The 20,155-nt window shown below is 42.2% G+C and overlaps 1 protein-coding gene across 2 annotated transcripts in view; it reads left to right on the forward strand.

Moving 5' to 3' along the window:
* Positions 1-200: 200 nt before the first annotated feature.
* LARS2 (leucyl-tRNA synthetase 2, mitochondrial) overlaps positions 201-20,155 on the forward strand; it is a 77,887-nt gene continuing 57,932 nt past the window's right edge. The window contains exons 1-4 of one of the 2 annotated variants that reach the window (XM_075586731.1): positions 201-283; positions 3,567-3,819; positions 4,485-4,613; positions 19,317-19,408. In XM_075586731.1, coding sequence (XP_075442846.1) covers positions 3,586-3,819; positions 4,485-4,613; positions 19,317-19,408 — 455 coding nt within the window. In that variant the 5' untranslated portion in view covers positions 201-283; positions 3,567-3,585. Of the gene's footprint in view, positions 396-3,566; positions 3,820-4,484; positions 4,614-19,316; positions 19,409-20,155 lie in introns of both variants that reach the window. The other variant, XM_075586730.1, reaches the window with a different exon arrangement.

Raw genomic sequence — 20,155 nt, forward strand, 5'->3', positions numbered from 1 at the left:
AATCACAAAATAGCCTCCTTTTTTTAATGTACTTTATGTGAATCCTAGTGTTAAACTTGATGGGCCTGTCAGAGGGCATGGTCTGGTTGCCTAGTAACTGAATGCGGTGTAAACATTAGAGCTGTTACAGTATATCCCATCAGACCCCAGTTGAAGTCACATGATCAAACAGGCACTTGCTGGCCACCCTCCTGAAGGCCCCCAGAGTGACATCATCAAGCTGCACAGAAGCATGCTGCCAGTGCGAGGAGAACACAGGCAGAGTGACAGCTTCCAGCAATAGGTGACAAGGCAGGGGAGCTAGCCAGGAAACAGATACTCTCTCTCTCTCTCTCTCTGTGCTGCAGACTGGTAACCTCAGAGAGGGTTCAAGGCGATGTGGTTAATGCTTGTTTGTGAGTGCCTCTATATTTGCTTTCATTGATCATTAAGCACTGTAGAGCCTACATTTCTCTATTTTATTTTTCACACACACACACACACACACACACAACCCTCACCCCCCCTCACCACTCCCGTTCTCCCCCCCTCACCACTCCCCCTCTCAGGGAGTAAAAACACTGACTTTGGCACTGAGTTTAGAGCAGGGGAACCTGGTTCAATTCCCGGTGTCGGCTCCTTGTGACCTTGGGCAAGTCACTTTATCTCCCTGTGCCTCAGGCACCAAAAACATAGATTGTAAGCTCCACGGGGCAGGGACCTGTGTCTGCAAAATGTCTCTGTAAAGCGCTACGTAAAACTAGCAGCGCTATACAATAACATGCTATTAGTATTAGTATTATCATCAAGTATATATGTTTTTAGATGTATAATAGAGATGTTTATTATATATAAAAAATCTTGAGCCCTTATCAAACAACTGTGAAATGAATGAAGGCCACCAAAGATCTATATGCAACCATATGTGTATATGTAATGATTTATAGAAAAAAACTTTATTATACTGTTTCATATATTCAGCTTTAAATCCTCAGTGGTATCTTTTATTAACTCTATTTTATGTATATATGTGTATATACCTTTTTGAAGCAAAAGGTGGCACTGTGTGCTCATTTGCATGTCATTTCCCAGAATCCCTTGCTGCAGTGAAAGCACTGTGTGCTGGGTGATAATGGTGAAAGGCAGGGTTGCAGACCTGTCTAAGACATGCAAATGAGCCTACAGTAAGATTTCAATTTGATACAGTATATATTTACACACACTGCTTGCAATCATATGATAGCTGAAAAATAAACTCCCTCACAAGTGGACGAGGTGATTTTACTGCACGAATTACTGTGTGTATAATACAATTTTAAATACCAAAGAATGGTCAATTTTATCCTCATGCAATTGTTTGCAAGTGAAGATAACTTTGTTGCACCCTGCTGTATCTTGTATCTGCTTTTCCCTTGCAAGACTTGCTTGTTTTAACAGTCCCAGGGTGACCTTGATTCATGATCTTGGGTAGACATAGCCAGTGTTGGTTCTAATGTTCTAACTTTTCAGTGTGAGGGTTAGATGTAATTGAGTCAGGTGGCCACCATTTGTTTTTCTAGTCACGCAGGGGTGCGCGAACTTCTTGAGTCTAGCGTTTACGCCCCCCTCTCCCAATGACTCAGCGTCAAATGACATCGTGGGTACACAATTGCATACCTCCAACCATATTTCCCTTCATAGTAAACACCGTATGTTAAAGAATACTGCTATGATCCTAACGTGCCAGTATCCAGGGTAGGGAAGAGTATTACAATTGTGTGTCACTGTATGCTGTAATGGCACAGTGTGACATTCTAATGACATTCCTCTGGATAACCCAACCAAAAGTTCCAGTTCTTCTTTCCTTGGGCCCAACACTCCACTGCCTTTATATAGTTGACCCTGTCTTTTTCACCTTGCCCTACATGTGTCGTAAGGTATAATTCCTCGGGTAGCATATTAGGAGCGAGGAAAAAGAAAGGAATTTCTGCTATTGCTACACAAGAATAGTGATGTGAAATACCAGGGACCAAATCGGTGAGCTTTGGGGTTTCTGGATAACAACTGTATTTTAATGAAAAGGTACTGTGTGTGTGTTTTTTTTTTTTTTTTAATCAGCAAGACTCCATTAAAGTTATTGATTCTAGTAACCGGTAAGATCAATAACAAAGCAGCGAGACTCCCGGGAAATCAGTAAGCGTTGGCATGTCTGCAAGAAGAGTGTAATCGTGAAATGTCTTCTAGTAAACCATTCATATCATCTTGCACCCAGTTAAAGGAGGTATCACTTCTACTTTGAACTCTTGAGAACTCAACTTTGTTCTCCGACATGTGAATGTATTTTAGGAAACACTTACACTGACGGGAAGATGCCAAACTGTTAGTTTACACTCGTATACACAGGAGGATAGACTTGACAGAGCTGGAATTGGGTTAAGCCGGTCCCAGGCCAGCACTTCAGCTTTGAAGCTGCCTTCTTTGTTGGCAGCCAATAATGTCAGAGTTCTGTCAGGTTCCATCTCCAATGGCAACTGCCTTGGATATCAAATCCATAGTGTCTCAGCGGGATGTAGTTTAGTGGCCATCCATGTACAGTATTTTCAACACTTACATTTTTAACTCTTTCAGTGGCTGTAATTTTAACACCTGTAGTGTTAAACGACATCAGGAGAATGCAGTAATATAGCACAAAAAAAAAAAAGGGGATGAGGGACAATGCTTCCTAATGTTGTAATATTAATGTAGGATTTTGAGGTAATTGTGCCATTGCAACTTTTTAAACAGGCTGCTAAGTGACCCTAATGCATTTCAGTCTTTGTTGTTCTGCTAAGCGCATATTGGCTGTAAGAACATGGCTTTCTTGAACTGTAAATATCACAAATCCACGTATTTCGGGTACAATTTGCACTCGCCAGATTTGTCTTGGAGTGTCCTGTCGCCGGAATAAACATCATATGGTGCAAGGAGGAAAATGTTGTTGTTGTTGTTGTTGTTGTTGTTATTATTCAGTGACCCGCTGCTCTGTACAATGTAAAAAAAAAATCAGCGAATCCCTCCGCATGCAAATACACCTCCCAACACAAGTGCTTTAACAAAAATAGTAATGGCTTTTAATAAGACATAAAACGACACAACGTGTCGGCAAGGTGTGTTTGTGTGCGGAGGGGATTCACTGATTTGTCAACGAGCTCTTCACTATAGGAGGACCTGCAACACATTGCTTTTGCATTCCAGATAGAATTGTGCCAAGGAGTTTACAACATAACTTTTGCCGTTCGCTCGACATTAGAAATATTTTTCAACCTGCAAGTTGTATCTCTTATTCCCAAAACGAAATATTGTTCCGTTGTTATGGACTTTACATTATTTAAGGTACCCGCCATTGAAGAGCCTGAAAGTTTGTGCTTTATGTTTGCCATTTCCTGAATTGAATATTAAAGAAATGCACATTACCTAAGTAGGGCCAGTATACTGTAAAACAGTCTTACTGGCTTGTGAAGCTCCATTCAAACAAATGGCACTGCATGCCTCCTTGGCAATGGGTAGGAACGGCTTCATATTGCTGTATTTTGTTGTTTAATGGACATTGCATTACTTTTCTTATTCAGGAGCGTCCTCTTATGAAGTATGGGCCCTGCTGTGTTGGGCCTTGGCCAGTGCACCTCTGGCCTGAGAGGATGTCTAAATGCCTGGGCTGTGCCCAAGAACTGTCAGCGGGCTGTAAGCTTGGGAGCCATACGTGCCATTTATAGTGAGACGGGCAAGTGGAAAAGCGAATACGGATTGGCAACCAGAAGAAGAGTGGAAGAATGGTGGCGCCTCCGGGTAAAGGAGCGTTTCACCGCAGTCTGTGAAGTGGATGTAAGTATTTAAGGAGCAGCTGCTTTAATGTCCTGCAGCATCTAGTGGTCTAGAATAGGGCAGCGGTCCAAGATTAATTCTCAAGGTCAAGGTTTTCATGATTTCTCTGATTAACTTGTAAATAACCAATCTATGCAGCTCCTACTATTATTATTATTATTATTATTATTATTATTTGCTTAGGAATGTATTGTTCTAAAGCCCTGTAGGGTTGTTGTTGTTGTTGTTGTTGTTGTTGTTGTTGTTGTTGTTGTTGTTATTTGGATATATGTTTGGAAATATAACCCAAAGGAGTAGGTTAGTTCAGCGGTGCGCAAACGGGGGGGTGGGGGGGTGCGGTTGCAGAGGTCTTGCGTTCTCCCCCAAGGCATTTAATTTAAATGCCGGGGGACCGCGCGAGGCCTCTGCAACCTTCTACTTACCGAGGTTCAGCCGGCCTCAGGACGCGTGACCATGGCAACGCCGGAGGGTCATGTGACGTCACAGTTGCCACGGTAATGTGACATCAAATGACACCACGGGTCACGTGACATGACGTCACACGAAATACATATGGAGCAGAGATTTGTGTGTGTGTGTGTGTGTGTGTGTGTGTACGTACGTGTGTGTATGTATATATTATTATCCATGTTTTAAAATGAAATTGTTTTCTTTTTCCTCTGTAGAAGTCAAAACCCAAATTCTATGTGCTGTCCATGTTTCCGTATCCCTCGGGAAAACTTCACATGGGCCATGTTCGGGTCTACACTATAAGCGATACAGTAGCCAGATTTCAGAAGATGAGAGGCATGCAGGTAAGAAGACACCAGCTTAAGGATGGTTGTGCTACTCTGCAGACATACTTTGAAATATGGCATAATAGAATATATGCATTATACCCCGTCCATCCCAGTGATGATTGGTTTCTTTATTCCTGTGCCATTGTGGGAGTTTGGTTAGCATCAAATCAGTCTCCCTTTTTGGCTCGAAAGTGGTTCCCAGACTCATTCAGTAGCGTCGTTCATTTTCAGACCTGTGTGACTACATGCAAATGTTATGACATTTTAGAACTTTGTCTTCACAGATTATGTGGAAGTTGCACTGAAAACACGTTTCACATAGGTGGAAGATTTGTTTCCACTATAATACATCCTTTCTCCTAGCTGATAATCCCGTGTGTTTTTTCAAGTGCAAAATAAACAATGTAATGGCAGATCACGGTCAGTATAGTGGGTTCCTGAGCCCGTGTGTGGACTGTAGGGCCTTACCAAGTGCGCCTTGGGGCCTTACTAGCTGCACCTTAGCGTTGGTTGTATAGCTGTCAAATACAGCAGGAGCTACCAAAGTCGCTTCCCAGAATGCTTTGCATCCACTGCAGCAAGACATGGTGGGGTGTGTCTTTGGAAGCTCACGCAGTAATTGACAGCTATACCACCCATGCGGTCTGCACACACAGAGGTTCATTTGTGTGTTCCCCCTACAAGCTCAGGATACAACTGCATACTGCCTGGGATCTATCAAACCGTTTTGTTAGCAATAGGCAATAAGATTTATTAATTAGGGGTTCGCATAACAAATATTTTCTATCGGGATACACCATGTAAAAAGGGATGGGAACCACTTATTTAGAGTAAAGAGTTGATGGATATATCGTAAGGCTTGGAGTATGGTCAAGGTTGGCTCAAAGGCAGAAAATACTTTCTTTCTAATGTTATTAAAAACACAGACGTTAGGACATAGTCATTCTTAAACTGTGACAGTCCTTGAGTGTTTGAGCAAAGCAGTACAAGTTGATTGAGACAATTGCTTGTATTCACTGTTGGATGCTAGATGCACCCTTATAAATCAGGGTGATATCAAAGAGGTAGAACGCTTCTTGCTGCTTTATGCATGATATTTTTATTAAACAATTGCCTTGTGCCTCTGATGTGAAACAGTAATGGTTTAGACTTTGGTCATGAAAACACAGGGGGTCCAATTTATTGAGCAGTGCTATACCATAAGACTCAGGAAAGTGTGTGTGTGTGTGTACACCAACACATTCTGAGAGAATCCTTTTTTCCTTATCTGAACACCTCCATACGACCTCTGGTGCAGGCAAACTCATGCAGCATTTTGCCTTGCCGCTCGCTTATAATGGTATATCAAAAGAATTGTATATAGGGGGAGATAGGAGGAGGAAAACTCTTATTGGGCTTATATAAACAATTGTGTGCTTAAATTTGGGGTAGGTGCTACCTGGGATAAATTGTCGATTTTTAGCAAAGAGAAAGATCCCAGATGAAGGAGCACTCTTGTATCCCTAGTGGTGATACTGTAGCTGTAGGCGAGTAGTAAATGTCTTAATACTTCATACTTTATTGGTAATTATTTAAAATAAATGTTGAAGGTAAGAGCATATCTCGGCGAAATACAAATGGTATGACAAAACTAACTTACTTAAAAAGTTGCTAGTGTCTTCTGACCCACTGATATTAAATATGTGTGTGTGTCAGGTAGGGAGATATTCCGACTGGATAGCAGTGTTGGATGTTTAAGACCTGGAAATACGGTAAACCACACTTAAGGTATATTTTATCATAAAGGTCCTCTGCCTGTGAGCATTACCCAAGGGAGCCCCTGCAGCGGCAATGAATAAGGTGTGGGTGATCTCCCATTGGGTGTTCGAGATGGGCCCTCTCTGATAATACCTATATACGGGACTGTATAGTGAATCTCTGTTATGTCCACTGTAGCTCATTTGATGAACAAGTATATTAATATATTGTCGGCCTAATGTTCGCATGCAGAGCAGTGCTACGTCCACAGGACATACGCGACTTGGGCTGCGCTTATAGTGCGGGCAACGTGACATCGCGGCAAAACACATGCATTGTCGCGTGCGCTTATAGTAAGCACGACGCGACGGTTTGGTCGCGATCGCTGGAAGTCATCTCTATTTGATTTCTCCAGCGACCGTAGCCTGGCCGCCGTCGCCGGCACTATGAGCGTAGCCATACATACACTACAGTGGATACATTGTTACCAAGCTGCCAGTGAACCCCAACTCTAGAGTGTATGTATTTTCTATAAACATACAACCATGCAGAGGTACACAATTGAGATACTATAGCACCCTCCTTCTCTGAGGCTACATTGTGCATAAGTATCAACCGATTCAGTACCTGCATATTGAACGTTTGGTGTGTCAGTTTGTCAGCTAATACTGTATATAGAAGCTTACTACAGCATTAAAACACGACAACCTGTCTGTAACAATTTGATATATTAATATACTTATACATCAAATGAGTTACAGTGGACATAATAACTGAGATTCACTATATATAGGTATTATCAAAAAGGGTCCATCAATACCCTCTCCAACACCCAATGGGAGATCACCCCCACCTAATTAATTGTCGCTGCAGGTACTCCCTTGGGTAATGCTCACAGGCAGCAGCCTTATGATAACATATACCTTAAGTGTGGATTACCATATTTCCAGGTCTTAAAGCTGCAGTTCAGTCAATATCCTGCATGTGTGGTTTTTTTTTAATAAATCAGTTCTGTAGTAAGAAAAAATACTTTTAGCATTTTCTGTTTTTAAAAAAACAACTTTGAAAGACCAATTTTCTTGTATTCTATTTTAACAAGCATTTGCTAAGGCACTGCCCCTTCATGTCCTGTCACAAGCCCTGGCACACCCCTTTGTCAGCCCTGCCCTCCCTCTAGCACATGTCAGTGCAGGAGTGCTCATGAATATTCATGAGCTTCCACTGAGAGACAGAAGCAGAAGAAAAACAGATCCCTTCACTAATTATGTCACCAAATTTCGCCTATCAATACATGGAGAACGAATTGACCTGCAGCTATACAGTTCTTTAGGTAATTAGAGATTGCCCACATGAAACTATTGAAGTAAAAAAATTAATAAAAAAAAAAAAAGACAACTGCAGCTTTAAACCTCCACCACTGCTATCCACAGTCGGAATATCATCTCCCTACCTGATACACAGACATATATTTAATATCAGTAGGTCAGAAGACCCTAGCAACATTTTAAAGTAAGTTTTTGACATACTATTTGTAGTTCTCCAAGATATGCTCTTTCTACATTTATTTAAAATAATTACTAATGAAGTGTTGAGACATTTTACTACTCGCTTACTGCTATCACCACTAGGGGTACAAGAGTGCTCCTTTTATCTGGGATCTTTCACTTTTTGTCTAATCGTTGACATGGTGACCCAAATATATAACCTGATTACCCCGTTGCTGGCATTTAACGGATGTCTTTCCAAGAAATCAGAATTACTTCACTTCTATTTTTAATTTCTAAGAGTCTCACTCATGAGGCCACATAACAGATGACTGCCACTGTCCCTATTAAATTAGTAAATTGAAGTGTTCCTCAAATCTTGTGCAGTTTCCTCAAGTCCCGGAGTATCCTCGTTATTGGCGACCCACAGCACGACATCACCTGTGGACCCTCCTGCTCCTAAAGTCCCGCTTAGCCCAAGCAGGGTTAGGCATGTGCTGCACGTTCTGGCAGGAGACGGCCTAGTCATTTTGCCTGGTTATTTAAATGACAATAGATCGTAAGTGGTACTGTAGGTTTGGTCGGAGTGTGCTCAGTGGGTTACATACAGGTGGGAAAGATTTCCACAGAGCAAATTCAAGCAAACTTTGGCTGCTTACCTCGCCTCTGTCATCAGCAGATCATAAGGCCAAGGTCATGGGAAGAGGAGGGGGGTAGATTCCCCAGATTCCCCCTCTGTTTATTTGAAATATACCCCAGATTCAGCTTTCTGGCCTTTCACTTTAGCCTCTTTTAAAAAGGGCAGTCACACGTAGCAGAATCAAAGAGATGTTTTTTTGTTTTTTTTTTAAACAACGTAGTGTAATTGGCTTTCTTAGACAGATTTCATCACTTTTTTTAAAGTATCAATTTTACTTGTATGTTTTTTTTTTTTTTTGGTTGCTTTTGTGGGCAGCTGAATTAAAGCATACCGTTTGTGTATCTGTTTGATTGATGCTGGCATCATAATTACTTTGCGAACAAAACAAAAAAAAAAACAATTTACTTGTGGATTTGAGGCATGACAAAGGATCCTATTACCAAAGGACAGACGTATGTCAATGTGGAATGGTGCTCAGATTGTAAGAGACTCAAAAGCAGGCATAGCAATATACTGTAGGTAGTGTGTAATCTGGCATGCCTTCAATGATGTATGTGTGTGTGTATATGTATGAACAGCATGACCTAGGTGTAAATAGGAAACAGAAATGAGGGGGTGGACAGAACATACTGTAGGCTTGTATGTCTTGATAATTACTAATAGCTGATCATGGTAAGTATTGAACTCACATTTACAGATTTAAATTGGGCATTTCTCCAAACCAAATTGGAACTGGAACGAATATTTTTTTTTTTCTTTGGGATATCCTCCTCGCTTGCAGCTGTCCCCAACCTGAAGTCCTTGGAGCTGCTGTTTGAGGCATTCAGTATCCCATCAGATGGTAAAGAGTACTGTAGATGTATCTAGAGAAAAGCACATATAGTGTAACTTCGATTTTATTTTAAAAATGTTTAAACAAGTTGGTATCACACTCACATATACTGTAATATGAATAAAATGTGCAGTTGGAGAAATTTCAGCTAGAGAACGGGTCTCTCACCCCGGTCTCTATCGATGCTCCTCTGCACCGGCGGTTTCCTCCATAACCGGCTTCCAGTCTCCCACTTCCACATCCCGTGACCGGCTAAGTCTCCTCTCACGTGGTTTGGATACCAGAATGTCGGCTTCTCTCGAACTCTCTGAAAACAGCTGATCGGATCTCTCTCCTCTCCAGCTCATACACCCTACGCATTTCTCCGAATGCGGCTTCCTCAGGAATGATCCCTTAATCTGTTTAGTATGGAGGAGAGGGCTGGATAGCGTAGGATGGGAGGTTGAGCAAAGCAACATGAATAAGGAGCAATTTTGGAGACCTGCCCCCTACAGGTCTCCAACAGGCCTTACAATATTTGGTGCCAGTGTTTTTAAACTGGGGTTCCTGGACCCCGTAGGTTCCCTGGGCATCCCTAAAGGGTTCCCTGCAATTTTCGGGTCATTTAAAAATTGTACCAAACACAGAAGAATTTACGATGCATCTGATCTCAGAAGCATTATTAGAGAAGGTTGGGGTTCCTTACAATGCATCTGATCTCTGATGCGCTATTAGAGCGGGTTTGGGTTGTGCTGAATTTTATGTAGGGTTCTGTCGCAATCGGCACCCCTGTGAGCATGCGACCTGCATAAGGGACAAGGGTTTATACCCACTTTTCACCCTCGCAGATGTCCCTCAAATGGACAATCTCACCTAAAGGACAAGGATCAATACATAGCTCGCAAGCTGCCCCATTCTTCACCTTTGCAAATGTCCCTCAAAAAAGTTAGCATCTCCCCTAAATCCGTCCTAATATACCACCGTCACGAACAGCACACAAGTGGGCACGCGACTTAAATATGCAATCGGGGTTAATAAACATGGCTACTCTAGCCAACACACCTTTCGCCTGCGCAAGTGTAACGGGTGCTCGCCACAAATAGGACGGGACCACGAGGCTGAGGTGGGAATGTTGGTATACACTGACCTACAACTGCAAAACCGCGTCCGGAGTGCAGAGTGGTAGTCGTGTAGCCGGGTCAGGGTAGGAGAGGTCAGAATGGTCATGATACTCGCCGTGGTCTAGGATTGGAGAAGTCGTATGGTCGTTGTGCATAGCCGGGGTCCAGGAGTAGAGAAGGTGGGAGTCCAAATGCAAGCCCAAGTCAAGGGTCAGAGAAGGCAGAGGTCCAGGTACAATCCGAGGTCAGAAGGGCAACAGGCAGAATTCACAAGGCAAAGTAAAGGCAGCAGGGTGCTTGAGGCAAGCACTACATCACAATAACAAAGGTTATGCTCAGCCAACTTGCAGATGGGATGGCTGAGCATATAAATGACTGATAGCCAATGGCAGGACTGCACAAAGCTGTAGGCAATGAATGATCAGACATATTCTGTCCATTGGTAAGCAGGGGCGGAGTGTACCTCAGGTGTGGAGTAATTGTTAATAGCATTAACCTTATGCGTGGCCCTGATTACGCACCGGTGTCGCGTTGTCACCTGAGCGCGAGGAACGTTCTCCGTGGCGTCGCGGGGCCAGAGCCTAAACCCGATCCTATTGAGGTAGCACGGAGCTTGCGCGTAGCTTCTGTGTGAGGCGCGTCACCCGAGACGGGACGGTTCACGAGGGCGGAGCCTAAGCCCGATCCGTGCGGTTTCCTTAACCCTGGCAGCACGCCGCCTGTGCGTAACCTCAGTGTTAGGTGCGTCACCCGTCTCGTCACGGGACGCGTCTTGGGGGCGGAACCAAAACCCAATCCTTACAGCAAGGTACATCCAATGAGTTAATATTAACCTCTTACTCAATTGCAGTCATATCTATACACTGCCACCACCTGGGGTAGTTATGCAAGCAAAAGATCTCAAATTAATATTTGCCAGGGCCCCACGTCCCTGTGTATTCTAGAAAAAACTATGCACTTTAACGCACCAAAAATCTGTTGTAGTAAAATGTCTGAAAATGTAAAGACTCCAGAGCGTGCAACCGTTCATTCAGAGCCCAACTGTTGCACTTTATGCTGAGATCTTTATGCTGAAATAAAAATAATTAAACCTTTTTGAATATTTGTAATTGAGTGCGCAGTGTCTGCTTCTCAACCATTATTTGCAGATTGCTATATTTTATAGTTTATTATTGGGGGGGGGTCAGTGCCATCCTCCCCTTTCCTTCTTTTTTTGGGGGACGACGACGGAGGGACATTTTTACACACCTAACATAAAATTAGGATTTAATTTCTGTTGAATTGTTGAGTGCTCCCTTATAACTATTTATTTTTATCATGTATAACTGTAAACTTCCTAAAAAGTAGATGATTATGATGGTGTTGAGACTCGCGATGTAGATCTACAAACGCAATGCACTCTCTGGTCTTCCATAAACAATCAGCAGTGTTCATACAGTATAAAATACAGGAGCAACATTTCATTCCCCACCTAGAGCTTTATCAAGGTGTTTTAATAAACACAACTCATCGCTTCTGTATTGCTTGTATATTGCCTTCATACTGAAGCACCTCGGTTTATCGCAACCGTGAAGTCCCCCTTTTACTGTGATATACAGTATAGATAAAAAAAAAATATATATATATATATATATATATATAATTATTATTTTCCCCACCAAAAAAATCTATTCTAGTTTCCTGCATGTGTTGTACCACATTGCTAGGAATGTTTGCTTTTCATATACAAATTGTATGAGCCTTGCACCTGCTGTCCCCTTTGGACAATTTATTATATTTTCATACTAGAATTTCAATCATATTTGGGGATTAGGGAGCTCTGAGACTTTACTGTAGCCCCCTAAGCCGCTTTGAGAAAAGTAAGATTTAACACAATAGAAATAGCTTAATTTTGTCATTTCTTCCCCCCCAATCCCCCCCATGAAGCTGGAAAAACATAAAGCAATTGCTACATTAAATAAGCTTTGCTGGCATGGTCAGGACGGGTCTAGGTGGGGGTTTCAGTCCCTTTTGTTTTATTTCATGACTAACAAGCCAAGAATGAATAGTTCTCATGCTCCGCTGTAATTTATTCTGAATGTCCATGTTTCCAATGCACGCAGACTTATTAAATTGCTTCAGTTTTTCCAGGCAAGGATTTAACCATCAGGTAATTGTTGCCTTCCGCTTGTCATCTAATTTTAGAGGTCAGCCAGGCTGGTTTGTCGTTCATGATAAATGAACTTGCCCTTTTGTCAGATTTAGTTTTTGTTTTATAGAAATATGCTAATTACCTGCCCAAAGCTGTCAGGATCCATAGTCTTCTATGTATATTATGAGGTTGTAACATAACCCAGGGGAACGATGTCACTGCCTCCACCATTGTGGACACACCTGGCACTGTAACACATTTCATGCACAAAAGGGGTAAAGAATTCAATAATTCATGGAGAAAAACTCATCAATAACTTCTATACCCCTACACTTCTACAACACCACACACACACACACACACACACACACACACACACACACACACACACACACCACACCGTAGCTCATATATTATCTAAGAACCTTGTAAGAACACCAGATATTGCCACAAAACAAAAATACACCATCCCAATACCTGAGACCTCTTCAACAGAAGAATAAATCTGTACATTTTATATGATAAAGAAAACATATATATATTTTTATATTTTTTATATATTTATATATATATTATATCTCCCAGCATCATTTTTATATTTTATATATATTTATATATATATTATATCTCCCAGCATCATCTGGTCTCGTTATGATAGTTATGCATTTCCAAATAAGATAAGAAAGGAAACCAGATATCCATAAATTTAGAGCGTTTTTGTCGTAACGAAAAAATGATGTGCTTTAGGCCTCGGCCATGTTCCCAGCTTGCTGGCGGAAGCGCGCTCCCGCTCAGCACTGAGCCCCTACAGCCGCAATTAGAGTGGCTTTAGTAGGGGCTCACCCATGCTTCCGCAAGCGCGCGGAAGCGCAGGTATTAGGGGAATTTAAAATTCCCCTGCTTGCCGGCGCGACAGGCCGGTCACGTGAGCGGTTCGCCCAATGAGGGCGAACCAGCTCCGTGACGTCACGGCCCGCCCCCGGCCAGTGACGTGCCCGCCCCCTGACAGCGCGGGCGGTAAGCAACCGCAAGGCCAGGGAAAGCACCCGCTTTCCCTGAGCCTCAGCGCGCCTTAGCGAGCAAGCAGGGAGCCTGGCCGAGGCCTTAGAGAGCATATCTCCCATGCTCTAGTCCACCATTGTGTCATATTTGGTGCTGATACTTTCTTCCAGTTAGAAGCAATCTGGCGGCTAATAGTATATGTGTGATTAGAAAACTGGAGTTAGATTTAAGGACATACTTTTTATCCACATCTACTGCACACAACAAAACCACGAAAAGATCCAACCGGAGACTAAAACCAGTAATTTCCTTTATGATTTCTAAAACTTGTATCCAAAAGGTTTATATTTTAGAGCAAGACCACCATATATGAAAAAATGAACCTTCCATGGAACAGCAACGCCAACATCTGTCTGAGGCTATAGGATGTATTTGTTTTAATCTGGAAGGTACCAAATACTAACGAAAAAGAACCTTATAGGAATTTTCCTTTTGAAGAGTACAAATGGATGATGAAGATGATCTTAACCAGGGTGGCGCAAATTTTTTTGCCGGCGGTCCCCTCACTTCCGCGCCCCGGCGTCATGACGTCGCGTTGCCATAGCAAGGTGAGATCACATGACCTTGACGCCGTATTGCCATGGTGACGCGTGTGAGAAGCCGCCGAAGCCAAGGTAAGTTAGGTTTACAGAGGCCCTTAATTTAAGTGCCTTCGGGAAGTGCTCGGGGCCCCCACATCTTGCTCAAGCTGAAAAGTACTTAGGTTGTATGTTTCTATAGATGCGAATAAGTATATTGTAGATCGATGATATAAGACCTGAAGTAGATGTAGAAAGGGTAATGATTATCCTCAACGTGTTGTTTCTTGTATTGCAGCTTTCTTAATATTTTGTTGTGATATCCAATGTCTAATTTGAAATTATTGAAATCTACTATTTTCTTCCAAATCAAAATTCAATTTGCATTGCGAAAAAGATTTGATCTGATTCTGGTAATAAAAATTGGCCACTTTATGGCAACCTCCAGACTCCCATGGGTCATACAGTACAAATCTGAGGCCAATGCAGGAGTAAATTCAGGATTTATTTGAGGAGTCAGAGGAGAAGGAGAAGAAGATCATTTGAATTTCCTGAATGTTGAGTCCCATATCCCAAGATATGTTTTCCTTTTTTTTTTTTTTTTTTTTTGAAAGGGCCCTCCTAAAGTTCCTAGAGGCTTTCTAAGAGGGAGAAAAGAGCCTCTGAAAATCGCTGTCCCCTGTGATAGAACGTGGCAGCTATAATCCTATTTCAAATTAAAAAGGTTTCATTCCAATCTGATAATGCCACTAACCTCACTTGAGGAGAAGAAGAACCAGTTAGCAGTGAGGATGAGGCAAGCGGGATTCTGGGAAACTAAATAGCAGCTATAGAGCCTTCATGATCCAGAAGTAACATTTAAAATTTGTATCATTGTTATTACAGTAAGTTTTTTTTTAATTTTTGTATTACGTTTTGAGATTTTATTCGGGGGAAACAATCATGGCAGTTTTCTTATTTGGCCCCTGTTTCAGATTTCTACACCTCTCACAAACGCCTTGAAAATTTAAATACGTATAAAAATGTTCTAGTGTGGCATGTACAACAAATAAAAAGAAGTGCTTCTTAACTTTCTGTTTTCACAGTCAAACCAGTGAATCTCATTACTACTGAAAGTTGGGAGTTTAACAGTATTAGTTTAAAAGCGGATTAGACATATATTCCTGGAGTGCAATTTCACAAATGATTTTTTTTTTTGTGAGTTGTACAAAACGGCAACCTCCTTGCTTTCAATGTTAGACCGTGTGCTAATGCAGGAAGCACAAAATTGCTGATAGTATATGGCTTCATGGATCTTATTTTCTCCCATGAAGCTTGGCGACTGTATGTAACAGGTTACCTAGTTTTCATGGACCCTTTGGGATGAGATTTAAACAAACTAATAAAAATGTCAACATCAGATCAATTCCCTTCATCTGTGATGCTTCCAGTGTTACAAATTACAACCCAAGACAAAAAAAATAAGACCTTGCCTTCTGGCAATTAAAAATAAAGTGTGTGTGTTTTATTATTATTTTTTTTAAATTATATTTGTAAAATGTTAAATATGGGCAAGAGTAATTTCATCTTTAACCAGGCAGCAAATACAGATGTAGCTGCCTTCATTGTCGTCCCCCCCCCCCCCCCCTGGGGCATTGTGGTGGTAAATATTGTGATATTCTGCAAGATCCCTGCCATTGAATCCTGTAATATTCAAGTACAAATCCCAGAATAACAATGAATTCCTAGCCATTAAGGCCCTGACCGGTGGAGTTAAAGGCCTGAGGCGATGCCGAGGATTGAAGGGCAGAACCGCATCTGTAGGAAGCTCCACCCCTGATGACCAACCCCTGCTCTGCCTGCCGGTGAAATAAAGTACACCCCGGGCCTAGTGGGTGGGAGATGCACGATGCCGCTTGCCCTTCTCCTCTGCCCGCTCTCTACTGACGGGCAGGTCACGGTGCTAGTGCTGCCATTTCTCTGTCCTGTGTCTTGGCGCCCGTGTCGCAGTTCTGCCTTGTTCCCGTTTCTCTCGCTCACCTCATCGCCATTTTGTTTATATTTGATTGTTTCGCACATTTTATTTCCAAGTCTCCGTTGGATTTTACAGGGAGTTTAGAAAGCGTGTCTGTGTCTAAATCGCGTCTGTGTCTAATATGCTATGTGCTACCTGCACTAGCAGATAATGAGGTCACAACTGATTTGGGGAGGTGCCACAATTTCCAGGCATTCAGGAATTCCAGGAATGTCAGGAAATCAACCAATTGGCTGTAGCCTATAATCAATCTGTTCTAACATGTGATGAGGGAACAATATCTATGCACTATATCTGTAGCATGCACGACAGACAGCACTCTGGGTACTTTCAGAAACCTTAGGAGTCATGTATGTCTATATACAGTATATTGCTGCAGAAGCAGAGACTGGTGAAGTAACACTTTTTCTAAAAGTGGAAAAACCTATCAATGCAAATGATGGTAATTTGGATATGGACATTGACAGGATGTCAAAGGCAGCAGCCTTTCTTCACCATGTCAGAAAAATGTTAGCGGTTTCGCATTCTTTAGCAAACATTTGATCTATTTCCTTATCTGTATAGCATCTGCTTCCACCCGTTTATTTTTCCTACATCCTCTTGGGTCAACAGCGTTGTTATCATTGTAATTTGTGTTGAACCTGCTGAACCCATACAGCATGACCTCAGAATGACTAAAGTATGTTTATGGCAATATAATACCTGCAGTATATTTGACATGCACACCAAAAAGTGGAGGCAATACCCGAAGAAGTCAGCTGGGGTAGAGTGCCCTGGAAGTTCACATTGTTATAGACTTAGTAAGAAACCTGTTGCTGTTTCGACCATAACATATTATGGTTATGTTTTCGTTTTAGCGCATAGGATGTAAGCATGAAAGGGATATTGTAGTTCACATGACCCAAATGTTTCCAAGTCCATTCACCTTTTGAAAATGTACACCAGTTAAAAACTAACTCTCTGTTTATGTGGGACATCCCCACTACCCACCTTTACTGGGGAGGCTTGTGTTGTATATTGTACTCTACATCTTTGGATGCAAGGAATAAAGGCCCTTTTTTTGATAAAGGGCGATATCGTTGGTCAGGTGCTGTTGCACGGAACGTCCCATTGACTTCTCGCCAACATACATTGGAATTGCAATAAAACAAAATGACTGATCGTCTATACCAAATGGTGGCCAACTTTAGTCCTCAAGGGCCACCAACAGGTCAGGTTTTAAGAATATCCCTGCTTCATCACATGTGGCTTGATCAAACCTGACCTGTTGGTGGCCCTTGAGGACAGGAGTTTGCCACCCCATGGCTAAACAATTTCAGTCATTGTTTCATACATTTACATTTATTTGTAGGTTTTGTATGTTCGCGAGCTCGAAATCCATACTGGGCACGTTTTGTGGATTCGATATTCCATTCAAACCCAGAGTTGAACAGTTCCAGAATTCCACATTCAATTGGAACTCCAAGTCCAACTTGGAAACAAATGAGTCCGCGCTAAATATGAGCCAAAACCCGCCTTCTGATTTTTATTTTGTTGTTTTTGTGTCAAACTTTTAGGGGGGAGCGCAGTTGTTTAAAAAATGCTAAATTTGGTCAAACGTTTTGCAATGTGTTTTCCATGATTAACCCCTTCAGTGTCCTAATGACGTATGGTGTACGTAATAAAAAAAAAGATTAAGCGATAAGAACACAGCTGGAGTGCCTGCGCTCTGATCTGCACAGATCTGTAAAGCAGTATTTAGCAAATGACTGTCATTAGGGGGAAAAGTTGTGGATGATTTCACAATTATCTAAGCAGTCTGGAAGAAAAAATATAGGCATTCTGTATAGAACAGGTTTCTCTTAGGGGTGCAAGGGGGGATGGGCTCATTTAAACTTGGCAAACCCATAGTTGTTCTTAAACTAACACAGAGAGTAATGGGGTTATACACTGTATTAAAATCTTCCAGCGCAAGCACTGGGGCAACCGGCACCAAACCTAAAAAAAACTATTAAAAAGGCAGCCACCCCTTACTCCAAAAGGAAACCAGTAGTATCGATAACATTTTTGTAATGGTATAAATCTTTGTCGCTTCATTTATATTGGGCCAATCCAAGTGTTTTTATTCCTTTTCAGTCTTCTGCTTTATTAGACTTGTGTGGTTTTTATTTATTAGTCTTTACCTTCTCCCTTCTATGTAATTCCACAAAGATTCCTGCTTTGTGCTTTATAAGGATGTGCACTATTCCCGTAATGTAAATTTGTAGATGTGCAGAAACGGTTACAGGCAGAGTTAGGACCGACCTACAGAGAAATGATCTGGTAGACCATTGCTGTCTGTTTTTAGAAATCAGTCCTAAGCATTGAGTGCAATTAAGTGGGGAATCTTTTGATCCTTCTTGGGTCCACTCTAGGCTACAGAACAGAGTGGCAATTTTTTTGGGAGGCAATTTGTTTGTGTCTTACCTTTTCCAGAGCGGGCCCCCTCCTGTGGCGTCACATGATGACGCGTTGCTATGACAGCGCGGCGTCATATGCCGTCGCTACGCTGTGGAGGAGGGCCGCTCCAGAGCCTACAAGTGGCAAAAAAGGTAAGTCCACCACTAGTTAGGAGCCTTTCTTCTTTCAAGAATCTAAAAAACAATGATTACACTGCTACATGTTTTACAGATTTTATTAGTACGTTATTTAAAGATCTATGTATTATTTGTGGGACTTTTCATTCAACTCTTTCAGTTGTGTTGCTCGTGAAATGGCACAAAAGCTGGCTCAGATGTGGTCTTTGTGTTCCTGGAACAACATGGAACTTTGTGCATTTCCAGCATTTTGTGTCACGAATCCTGTAGCGCTGCACGAGGAGTCTGGACAGGCGAGGCAGGCATCTGTTCAGGGCATTGGAGTAGGAATCTAGGGGCATGTGATGACAAATGACAATCGTGTGTAGTTGTTGCATACTTGTTTAATTTCAGTGGCTATGGCCTTTATTTTATCGCCCCAAAAAATGAATAACCATCTGCAGAAACCGATTATTGTGGAGGCTGGAATAAGTTTAGGGAAAATCTGAGAAATATCCAGTATAGGTGTACATGTTTGTGTTCTATACTTGCGCTTCAGACAATTGCAGACAAAAATTGGGGGTTCTGTATGAAGGATTGAAATCTGTCAATGGCATAACCTTTTTGGGGGATGCTTCATGTTTATTTTCCTCCCTTGTCCATCAGGTCATAAATCCGATGGGGTGGGACGCGTTTGGACTCCCTGCTGAAAATGCAGCTATTGAACGTGGATTGAGGCCAGACAGCTGGACCCAGAGGTATAAACAACATCCAAGTCAAAGGGCATGCCCAAATATTCAGATATGTTGCTTAAGTGTTCCATAGGGTGATTGCTCAAGGTATGTTTACTTAAATTGGATTTATGCATTTTGTTTTTGAGCCACGTGACACCGCTGGCGTTTTTTGGTAGAATCACGGCCTTAAGGCTTGAATTCCCATTTCAGGGATGGTGTGCAGTATAGGAAGGAAGAGAAATCCGGCACAACAGCCTGTGACAAAATCCAAGTCACTTCCAGGTTATAGAAAAACTTTATTGAGACTTCATGAACAGAACAGGTTACACCACAGTCTCCCCCTCCAAGACAAAGCGCTGATTCTAGCGTGAAACGCGTTGAGGGGGAGACTGGTGTAGCCTGTTCTGTTCATGAAGTCTCAATAAAGTTTTTCTATAACCTGGAAGTGCCTTGGATTTTGTCACAGGCTGTTGTGCCGGATTTCTCTTCCTTCCTATGCTGTATACACAGAAGGCTGCACGCCTGGAACCGGAGCACAGAGGAGAGCAGGACCGAGGTTTTTCAAGTGACCTTACATAGGTAAGGTTTCCCTTCCCAGCTCTGACCTCTCTTTGGTCCGTTTGTCTCCCTGCTCCATTCTAAGTGACTCACCTGACATCTAAGTGTGCTGGAATTCATGGCCAGAGCGCAGGACAGACTTTCTTCTTTATGGTGTGCAGTATCATTAAAACTGTTGGGAGAGCTACTGCTCAAAGCTCTGGTCGTCCTGTC

This window comes from Ascaphus truei, chromosome 2 (assembly GCF_040206685.1).
Source record: "Ascaphus truei isolate aAscTru1 chromosome 2, aAscTru1.hap1, whole genome shotgun sequence".
NCBI lineage: Eukaryota > Metazoa > Chordata > Amphibia > Anura > Ascaphidae > Ascaphus > Ascaphus truei.